At 50.2% G+C, this 11,407-nt stretch overlaps 1 protein-coding gene across 1 annotated transcript in view; it reads left to right on the forward strand.

Moving 5' to 3' along the window:
- The first annotated feature begins 1,543 nt into the window (after nucleotides 1-1,543).
- The window catches only part of LOC140389773 (intestinal-type alkaline phosphatase-like), a 71,181-nt gene continuing 61,317 nt past the window's right edge, over nucleotides 1,544-11,407 (forward strand). Inside the window, exon 1 of the mRNA XM_072474286.1 lies at nucleotides 1,544-1,697. Within this exon, the coding sequence (XP_072330387.1) occupies nucleotides 1,622-1,697 (76 nt within the window). The 5' untranslated portion in view covers nucleotides 1,544-1,621. The remainder of the gene's footprint in view (nucleotides 1,698-11,407) is intronic.

Consider the following 11,407-nt stretch of genomic DNA (forward strand, 5'->3'; position numbering starts at 1 on the left):
CAGATTCCCGGGCATGCAGCCCCTGTTCTCCTGGTTTCCCTTCCTTACTGTAGGACATGCCTCCTGAGTAAACAATGGCAGCTAGGCACTGTCCGTCTGAAGGGCCACTCTCCAGGTTGCTTTTTGCAACCACTCCACCCCACCCACCCAATCTCAGGCATCCTTACCAAGCACCTAAGTGCCAGCAGCTAGTTGGCACCATAGAGACTTCACCCCGAAGCCCTGACACCTGAAAAGTTCCTCCTTGATGCAAAATGTTATGGCTGCCCTGGCCCAGTCTTCCTGTAAAGGCACACTGCCTTGCCCAATGGCTGCTGCTAAATGCAGCAAGGGCCTGAGATGCCCCTCTGATACACCTGGAGCCGCTCTGTTGCTCTGTGGCCCAGGTGACCCAATCCCAATGGGCCTCAACCCATTCACCATGTGACATAAAAGTCTTGGGAGAGGCACAGACTTCGGCATGCTGCTGTTCAGAAATCTGGAAGTACTTTTTGGAACATTGGAATGCGCCCTTAAAATACTGACCTGTAGTTACATGTACTTTGATTACCTTAGTTGTGTTTTTTTCAAAAACACATGCGAGTCCCACATGACCTGCCATCAACCGTTAGTAAAAGCTGGTCCTGGTGTGGTGACGTAGTAATTCCATGCCAATGCGCCACCGTTTAATAGTTCACCCCACCCTCTCCTTCAAGGCTATCTACAAAGGGGTCAGAAAACCCCAGCTTTGGGTATGATATTAACAAAAATTCACAGACTTCCTTAACTTTAGCAAAGCTGGACACCAAGGTTGGGGCAAGATTTGAGATTTATGGAGCATCTTTGATGTTGCGCGGGAGGTAATGTTCAATCCCAGCATGGAATTTCCACATGTCTGTCTCTACCAGAGTTGCAGGATAGAAACAGGAATAATGGTAGCTTGTTTGCGTGAGACATGCTTTGGCATTCTTGATATACAAACTGAGACAAATACGCTATTTTCTGAACTGAATAAAGCTGTCTTGCATCCAGATCAGTAACTCTCAGACGTGGTCTGCTGCCATGGAATTACACCCCCCCCCCCCCCCCCCCCCCCCCACCCCCACCCAGGGAGACAACAGGTTCTGACACCCCTCGTGACTCGACATGGACTCTTCACGGAACAAAGTAGGCAGTTGTGTCAAGTGGTTGCTTCATCGAGTTCTCCCCAATCTTAGCAAGTAAGCAATCCTAATGTGTTCATGCGAAATGAATGCAACCCTTCTGAGCATTTTCCCAATAATGCCACTTTCGAGCCGTACGTAAGTAACTGCCCACCTGTCATACTTAATCTCACCACAAAATTTGACATTGCTCTCATTACCTATTACATTTCTGTCACTGTATTAAGATGGAGTCCATTACATGACCTATGACCAAAGTTCTGGGAAAAATTAGAGAAGCAGGATATATATGCATTTTTATTATGTCATAAATGAATAGTATGGTATTTATTATCATTTTGCGTGTTGCCACAACGAACATCAGTATCTGCATCTAGACTTTTACTCTGGTACAAAGGTAAATCCACAGTTACACTTAAAAAAAAACTGCAGCTGCATAAATAGCTCTCTGCAAAAAGGGAATAGCACAGAGATACAAGATGAAGACTTTCAGCTGCCTAGTGAATGCTATACTATTATCCGCTATGGTGTTTGGATCAGGTGCTATTATCCCAGGTAAAAAAAAAATCACAGTTTTCATCTCTTTACAAAATGCTTCCACTGTATTGATGAAAAACATTAATATTGTTCTTAGTGTTTACTCTGTTGGAATCTGTTTGTTGTGAAAATTATAATCGCAGTGGAATAATGTCAGAGAGGCTAGCTCTGCGGACCTTGATTTCAGAATTTCCAGTGTTGCCTTAATTCACCAGCATTTTCCGAGCTGTCTGGCCAATATTAGATGTGACTCTGAAGGCCAGTGGAGATTCTACATAGATTGGTAATCGTCAGCTAATGGAGCTGGAGAGGGCAAGGGGGGCAATGCTGACGGGAATCGGCACTTGTCTGTTTGTGCATTTATGATGCAAATTCAATGTAATTGCAAAATAATTTCCACTGTGCACGCTGTGACACAACTTGCTCTGTAAATCCTTTTTTTAAAAATATTTTTATTCAGGACATTTTCCATTTTACAATATACACAACACGTTCAACTTTATACAATTTTCATAATAAACAAACAACCCACCATCCCATTCTGCATGGCCATTTTATTTTTGGAACCCCCCCCCCCCCCCCCCCCGTTCCATTTGCTGCTTGTGGTAGTATGCATTAGGGGTCATGTGGGACTGTGAAGCCGTGATGCCATTGGCTGACAGATCCTGGGTCCTGGTTGGCTGTTGATCTCTAGCTACGCCCTGAAGGCGGAGTATAAGAACCAGGAATTCTCCCCGCAGCTCCAGTCTGTTGCTGAACTGCGGGGAACGAGTCACGCTTAATAAAGCCTCATCGACTTCACCTCTATTCGTCTCTCGGGAGTCTTTGTGCGCTACAATTTATTAAGCGTGCTTAAAGGACTATGGAGCTCAGGATCGTCCCGGAATGCCTGAGGATCAGCCCCCACGCAGTGAACTCAGCAGCAGTTTTTAAACACTGGCAGACTTGTTTCGAAGCCTACCTCCGAACGGCCCCCAGCCGGGTCACAGAAGACCAGAAACTACAGGTCCTGCACTCGAGGGTAAGCCCGGAAATTTACCCTCTCATAGAAGACGCAGAGGATTTCCAGACGGCGTTCGCAGCACTAAAGAGCATCTATGTTCGCCCAGTGAACCAGATCCACGCACGCTACCAACTCGCAACGAGACGGCAAAGTCCCGGAGAATCGCTAGACGAATTCTACGCCGCGCTGCTAATTTTGGGACGGGCCTGCAGCTGCCCGCCGGTAAACGCGATTGAACACACGGACATGTTAATTCGCGATGCGTTTGTGGCAGGTATGAACTCTCCCCAAATCCGCCAAAGACTTTTAGAAAAAGAGTCGCTAGGACTCTCAGAGGCACGGGCCCTTGCAGCCTCACTAGATGTGGCCGCGTGAAACGCCCGCGCCTACGGCCCCGACCGCGCGGCAGCCCCTTGGGCTCCGTGGACCCCCGTCGTGACAAACCCCTCCCCACAGGCTTGCGCGGTTCAGACGCCCAGAACTTCCCCAATTTCGGACAGGACCAGAACATGTGCGAGTGGTTCTTTTCCACCTCCAGAAGAAACCCGCTCTGGCATGCTTTGGTCATATCCGCTCTGTGCACGAGTTTAAACTGGATTAGGCTCATTCTCTCACACAAGGAGGTAGAGTTTATCCTGTGGAAGGCCACACTCCATTACACCCCCCTTCAAATGAACCATTCAACTCTTCCTCCCACTTCCACTTTATCTCCTACAGTGAGGCCCTCTCCCTCTCCATCAACTGCCCAGAGATTTCCAAAATCTTCCCCTTCCCACATCATCCTCCGATACTACCTTGTCCATCAATGAGGGGATGGCAACTGAGGAAATGTAACTAGGTCCTTCTGAACAAAATTCCTGACCTGTAGATACCTGAACCCATTCCCCCCTGGGAGCTGAAACTTGTCCACCAGTTCCTCAAACCCTGCAAATCTACCCATCACAAACAAATCCCTAAACCTCTTTACCTTGTCCCGTTACCAGACCCTGTACATTGAGTCAACCCCGCTGTGGTTGGCACATATCGGGGGCCACAGCAACATCAACTTTAGTTTAAAATGTTGCTTAGGACTTCCAGTGACGGTAATGTGCTGAGCGGATGCACATCAGGGGACTGTCATGATATGCGGACACACACATAATGATATACAGACAGGCAGCTAATGGACACAGAGAACAGGACAATAAGCAGGCAGGACACTCGGGTGGGATCTGACTATAAAAGACACAAGGCACTCACACTCCGCCTCTTTCCACTGATGAACAGCAAGATGCGAAAAGCTGGAAGGGCATCGAAAGAGGATATGGATGACCTGCTCCTCTACGTCTCGACCCAAGAACAGCCTGAAAGCAGTCATGAAGCACCTGGAAGAGTTCGGAGCCTTCTTGGGCTACAAACTCAACCTGGGCAAGAGCGAGACATTCCCAGTGTACCTGAACGGGGAGGGACAAAGCATGAGGGACTACCATTCAAACTAGCCCAAAACAAATTCCTCTATCTGGGGATCCAGAAAGCCCATGACTGGACAAGGATCCACAAGTGGAATCTGACCAGTCTGGCGGAGGAAGTTAAAAAGGACCTACAGAGATGGGTCCCCCCTCCCCTCCCCCGACAAAGTACACATCCAGCCAGTGGTGCTTTCCACACTGCAGACATGGAACCAAATGAGGCAGAATTTCGGTCTCACCAAGATGTCCTCCATGGCCCCCATCTGCGACAATCACAAATTCCCACCAGCCATGCTCGACGCCACCTTCAACAAAAGCAGACAGGAGGGGGGGGACGCGAGCAAGTCGGGGACTTTTACATAGGGGACAGACCAGCGTCCCTGGGCGAACTGACGGAAGGAATTACCGACAGGACAGGAACTCCGGCACCTTCAAATTAAACATTTTCTCCGCAAGGGGATGGCAAAGTACCCCAGGGCCCCGAGAGGCACATTACTGGAGGAACTAATAAACACTGACAGTAAGCAGGGCGGGGGGGGGGGTGGGGGGGGGACTATGGACGGTTACCGGATAGGGCAAAAATATCATTGGATGAAGCCAGACGACAATGGGAGGATGAACTGGGACGGAAGTAAGTTGGGGACTCTGGAGCGAAGCGCTGAGTAGAGCCAACTCCACCTCCTCCTGCGCAAGGCTAAGCCTCATGGATTTCCAAAGTGGTGCACAAAGCTCACCTCAGCAAAAGGTTCTTCCCAGAGGTGAAGGATAATTGCAAACGGTGTAAGGGATGCCCGGCCAACCACACCCACATGTTCTGGGCTTGCTCCAGACTTGTCAGGTTCTGGACAGCCTTCTTCGAGGCGATGTCCAAGGTTGTGGGAGACGTGCCGAGAGTGGCAGTCTTCAGGGTAACGGACCAGCCAGAACTACATATGGGAAGAGGGTCGACACCCTGGCTTTTTGCTTCTTTCATCGCACACCGGAGAATCATGCTCGCTGGCGATCAGCAGCACCACCCACAGCTGCAGACTGGCTTCCCAGACCTGTTGGAAGTTCTCTACCTGGAGAAGATCAAGTACACCATCCGAGCGTCGGACTAGGGCTTCCACAAACGTGGGGGCCACTCATCAGCCTGTTCCAAGACCTGGTTCGAAGCCAATAGTGATTAGGAAGAAAGGGGTGAGTAGAGATCAATGAGGGCAGATAAGATCACAGAACAGGTAGGAACAAGGTATGGGTGGGGGGGGGGGGTGGGCGGGGGGGGGGGGGGGGGACGACAAGAAAGGAACACAGGGAAGTATCAGGAAGGGACCTGGAAAAAGAGCAATGGGGGGGGGGGTGGGCAGAGAGCCCCCTCCAGTGAAGCCATAGGGGTAAACAGCAACAACCACAAATGAAAGAAAGAATATAAAAGTACAACACCCGTGGCGAAAGAAGGGGCCAAGATGGAGCCTGATTATCTACAGGGGGGGGGGGGGGAGTGGGGGGAAGTGGGAGAAAGGAAAGGGGAGGGCTGATGAAAGGGATACATTTAAATTTTACATAAGAAATGTCTCAGTGTAAAGTTTGTGTTTTTTGATATGTCTCATTGTTAAATTATTAAATTTGGAAAATTCTAATGAAAATATTTATTTTAAAAAATAAAATGTTGCCTAAACTGGTTCCAGATTCTTATAGAGGCTACCACCACCGGGCTCAGGGTACCTGGTTGGTGAGAATGGAAGAGGCGCCTTCACCAATGCCTACAGAACCGACCCTGTACAGGAAGCTGCCTCCATCCACTCCCATATTGACCCTTCCTCCACGACCCATTTCCGCACCTTCTGGACGTTTGCCGCCCAATAGGAGTCCATCAAATTCAGCAACGCCAAGCCTTCAGACTTCCTACCTCTCTGCAAATACGTCCTCCTGACCCAAGGTGTCTTGCCTGCCCAGACGGGCCGAAATTAGCTTATTAATCTTCCCAAAGAAGAATTTAGGTAAAAAGATCCGGAGACTCTGGAAAATAAATGTTTGGGAGAAGACCGTCATTTTCACCTTTGAACCTGCCCTGCCAATGACAAGCGGCGGAGCATTCCACCTCTTCAAATCCCCCTTCACGCCTTCTACCCTGCTGCCCACGTTCAACTTGTGCAACAATCCCCTGTCGTGAACCACCTGTATTCCCATTCGACCCGGTCGAACTGCATCCATGGAGGTTATGACTTCTGGCTCCGAACCAAACAGGACTGAAATCCACCACATTCAATAATCTCCTTGTATTGGCCGACAATTGTCGGCCCTCTTCTCAAACCCCGTCTGATCCTCAGCTACTATCCCCAGCAGACATTCCTCCAAGCGTGTTTACAGCATCTTGGCCAACGACCTTGCAACAACATTTAATAGAGATATGGGTCGGTATGACTCCCACTCCTCTGGATCCTTATCCTTTTTCAGGATTAGAGAGATAGAAGCCTGTGCCATTGTGGTCAGCAACTCTCCCCGGAATAACAAATCATTAAACATCCCCATTAAATGAGGCCCCAGATCCGTCACAAATTTTAAATAAAATTTCACAGGGAATCCATCCGGGCCCGGAGCCTTCCAGATTGCATAGGGCAGATGCAGCTCATAATATCCTCCGGCCTAAGCGGCGCCTCCAGCCCCCTGCACTTTCTCCTCCACCACCGGACGTCTAACCCAGGAAGCCATACTTTACCCAAATAAAAAAGTAAATTCGGAGTAAACCCATTGCACAGGTGAGAAAAAGAACTCCTTCCCTCTCGAATGCCTAAACCTCCACTGATCCACTCCCCCCCCACCCCACCCCCAATCTGTTCCATGAGCAACTCCTCTGTTACCCCAGATATCTTCAGGAATCTTAGGCATGACCTATCCAGTCCTTGCGTAATGCAACATAATTAAAATCCCCTCACACACCCCCACCACTACCACACCCCCCATAATCAGCCAACGTAAATCCAAATCCAGGGCCGTCACCAGCACCATCTTCATAAACTCCGAATCCTCCTAATTGGATGTGTACACATTCACGAAAACCACAAGGGTCCCCTCCAGCCTTCCACTCTCCATCACGTATCTACCCCCTGGATCTCCCACTATATTACCCACTGAAAAGGCCACCCTCTTATTAATAAGCACTGACAGGTTCCTCTCGGGCTTCGCATTGAATCCTGAATTGAACACTTGTCCCGTTTCACATTTTCCCCAACCTCATTTGATCCCTAATTCTCAAGTGAGTCTCCTGTAAATAAACTACATCCTCCTTCAAGCTCTTTAAATGGGCAAACAGCCAAGATCTTTTAATCGGCTTGTTCAATCCCCTCACATTCCAAGTGACCAGTCTGTTTGGTAGCCTCATGCTGATCCCCCCACCACGCCCCCTCTCTCTCGTCTCTCTCTCTCTCTCTCTCTCTCTCTCTCTCTCCCCCCCCCCCCCAACCCTGATCAGCCATATCCTAGTCTTAAGGGAATCTCACAGGGCCCCTGCCTCACCCAGCTTCCAGGCACACCTAAGATGGCTGCTGCCACCACCCCATAGCTCAACAAAGAGACCTTCACCGTCAGCAGCCCCCCCCTTCCCCCCAATCCCATCCCCTACCCCCACTCCCCCCCCCCCCCCCCCGGCCTCCCACCAAGTATCCTTCCTCTGCCCACCAACCCCTCCCCCATCCTTAAAGAAAACCCAACTGCCCTTGGCTCATTATCCCAACCTAAAAAGGAAAACAACCTCTCCTCCCACCAAAAAAATAAACCAGCCACGGCGTTCTCCCCCCACTCCGCTTCCATTAACCAGCATCTCTGCTAGCAAGGTGACCCCCACATGGGAAAAACGCAAGTTATATTTACAAATCATGAGGGACTTCTGGTGATGGGGATGTGCTAAGCATTCGCACATCAGGTGGCTCTCTTCCTCCGAACCCGAAAATAGGCTCTTTCACCCGAACTAGTCCACTAATACAAGGAGAAAAATAACCCCACCCTCAACCAACAACAAATTGAAAAGAGATACTGACCAACAGTCACTCCAGAGGCCTTGTAGTAACAAGAAGTGGAAAAAAGCTAGGAGAAGCAAATGGCTGAGCTGGCAGACGCACGAGGCGACGAAGCTCGGGCCTCGCCAGGGAGAGAAGGACCAACTCGCAGCACAAGGCGCCCACACACACCAGGGGGTGGTTGGAAGATGTTTCTCTCAAGACGAGAACATAGAGAGGAGACGTAACCCCGATATCAAGGCTGTGGTCAGGATGGTGTCGTGAAACTCTGGCGACCATGCAGGTGGCCCTAAACAAGGCAGAGAGGCGATTGGAAGCCCAAGAAAGCACCATAAAGGAGCTAGATCGGATCGCCACCCTGGAAAAGGAAATATTAAGGTTGGTCACAATGCAGGGGAATCTGAAAGGAAAGATGGAGTTGGACATGCCCCTCCTGGCCAATAAGGCTTTCTGCGAGAGAATATCACGGGCCATAGACGAGTATGTTACTAATAACCGGAATGGGGAAGTCTCACCATCCACGTTCTGGGAGGCGCTGAAGGCTGTGATCACGGTTGAAATTATTGCGAACAAAGCACGAAGAGACAGGGAAGAGAGGGTGGCTGAACAACAGCTATTCCACCTCCATACTGGAAGTAGACCGGCGATACTCCAATGCCTGACCGTAAAGCTCCTGGTGGAGAGGACAAAGCTACAAATGGACTTTGACCTGTTCTCCATGAGGAATGCAGTGCACTAACTTCGCCAGGATATGGGGGACCCTGTCTGAACATGGAGAACAAAGCCAGCCTCCCTGCTGGCCACCAGCTGAGAAAGGAGGCAGCCAATAGGGTAATCGCTCAGATTAGACGGCAACAACTGGTTAGGTGGATTGACCATGACAAATTGCCCTTGGTGACCAGAAACGTTAGGAGGGGTTATTGGGGTACAGGGATAGGGTGGAAGTGAGGGCTTAAGTGGGTCGGTGCAGACTCGATGGGCCGATTGGTCTCCTTCTGCACTGTACGTTCTATGTTCTATGTAAGGCAACCTAGTAGTGGAGCCAGAAAAGGCCAACGGCATTTGAGGCCTTCTATCGGGGGCTGTACACCTCCGATCCCCCAGCAGGGGACTTGGGGATGAAACAGTTCCTCAATGGACTAGACATGCCAGTCATGGAGGAGGATAGGAAATGGGGCTGGAAGCACACTAGAACTGGGAAAAGTCATGGAGAGTATTAACTCCATGCAGGCAGGGAAGACACTGGGACCAGACGAATTCCCGGCAGACTTCTGCAAAACATTTGTGACGGCATTTACCCCGCACCTGCGGGAGATGTTCATAGACTCGTTGGCGAGGGGCACCCTGTCGCCTATGTCACCACAAGCCTCAATCTCACTGATACCCAAGAAAGACAAAGACCCAACAGAATGCGGATCCTACAGACCCATTCCACTGCTAAACGTGAAAGCGAAAATACTGGCCAAGGTCCCAGCCAGGAGACTGGAGGACTGTGTACCAGATGGGGAGATGGGCCGCGCGCGCACAGTTCATCCATTTTCACATCTTCAGGCCGGGAACTGGCCCTCTGCACCTGCACAGAACAGAAAGAGGAAGAAAAGTGAAGTAGCACAAAACAGCACGTCAGGTGTTTTTGATTCCCTTTACCTGTATTTTGGGGGATTTTGGTGTCCAAACCCTGTGAGTTGATTTGGAGAACTTTCACCCGACGGAGACATGTCAAAAGTGTCGACGAAGAAGATCCATGTGAAAAAGGCTCAGGAGGGTAGCCTGTCAAAAGAAGTTGGAGGAAGATGGCTGCCGTGCCCATTCCATCAGACACACTGGCTGTGGTGATGTGCAGGAGCTGGAAAAACTCAGCAAACAGATGGATAGGCAGTTCGAGCAGCAGGGCAAGGACATAAAGGAATAATTTAAAGCCACTGTTAACAGGCTGTGGGCCTGGTTCACCATCATCTTGGAAAGACCTTTAATTTGGTGAAAGTGCAATGTTGAAGGGTGTGGAGGAGGCCTTGTCGCAACACGAGGGGTGGTTCACCTCACTGGAAGCAGAGTTGCTGCTCGTGGCAGAGAGCAACAAAGGCCTGAGGTTAAAAGTAGAGGATCTGGAGAACAGGTCAAGGTTGAACCTCAGGTTGGTGGGGCTGCCAGAGGGAGTGGAGAGCTCGAAGCCAACCAAGTATTTTTCAGTGATGTTCTCTCGTCTGGTGGGAGGGGATGAGTTGTTCTCCCCTCCAGAGTTTGATAGAGCTCATCGGGCACTCCAGCAGGTGACAAGGCCGAATGTGCCACCCTGGGCGGTGATTATCCGCTTTTGCAGCTATCAAAGGAAGGGGAGAGGGTCTTGGAGCTGGGCGAAAAAGATCCGGAACATTGACTGTGATGGGCACACTGTGCGGATATATCAGGACATTGGGACTGAGCTGGTGGAGAGATGTGTGGCCCTCAATAAAGCAAAAGCAGTGTTTTAGAGCAAGGGTGTACGATTTGGGATAGTGTACCCAGCCTGTTTGCAGAAGGTCAATGGACTCAAAAGATTACTTTTTCGACACCCCAGAGATGGCAGAGGCCTTTGTCAGAGAAAATAAGCTTGGGCCGGTCTGAGGAGGATTGCTTGGAGGGGGGTGTTTGTACAGTGTACTTATGCCTTTTTGTTATGTTTTTGTTCTGTTGGGGGTTGGCGTGGCATGAAGGGGGGATTGCAATGGTTCTTGGTGAGGAGAGAAGCTTGTTAATGCTGTTGGGGTTTGGGCATGTTGGTGGTGGAGGGCGCCGAGTAGGTCAGGAAGGATGGGGCGATTGTTGTTTTTGTGGGGGTATTGGAGGAGGACCCTGGATGGGGGCCACTTTGCTACGGTAAGGAGAGGGGAAGTCTAGTGAACGGGAGTGGAGCGGGGGAGATCTCAAATAAGTACCTCTACTCCACCCAGATCAAAAGCCTTCTCTGCATCCATAGAAACAATGTCATCCGGCACCCGCCCCACTGACGGAGTCATAAACACATTCAACAGCCCCTTGATGTCACTGGAGAGCTAGCCACCTTTTACAAAATCCTCAGCAACCACCCCTGCCACGCACCCTCCCCGCCACCAACTTAATCAGCATTTTCACATCTGTGTTCAACAACGAAATGGGCTTATACGACCCACACTCCAATGGATCCTTCCCCTTCTTCGGGATTGGCTTGATCGATGCCTGTGTCAGTGTCTCTGGCAGCTCCCCCTTCTCCAATGCCTCACTAAACATGTCCTTCCTGACTGTGACTGCCTCAATAATAATAAT

The sequence above is a fragment of the Scyliorhinus torazame genome, chromosome 14, assembly GCF_047496885.1.
Source record: "Scyliorhinus torazame isolate Kashiwa2021f chromosome 14, sScyTor2.1, whole genome shotgun sequence".
Taxonomy (NCBI): domain Eukaryota; kingdom Metazoa; phylum Chordata; class Chondrichthyes; order Carcharhiniformes; family Scyliorhinidae; genus Scyliorhinus; species Scyliorhinus torazame.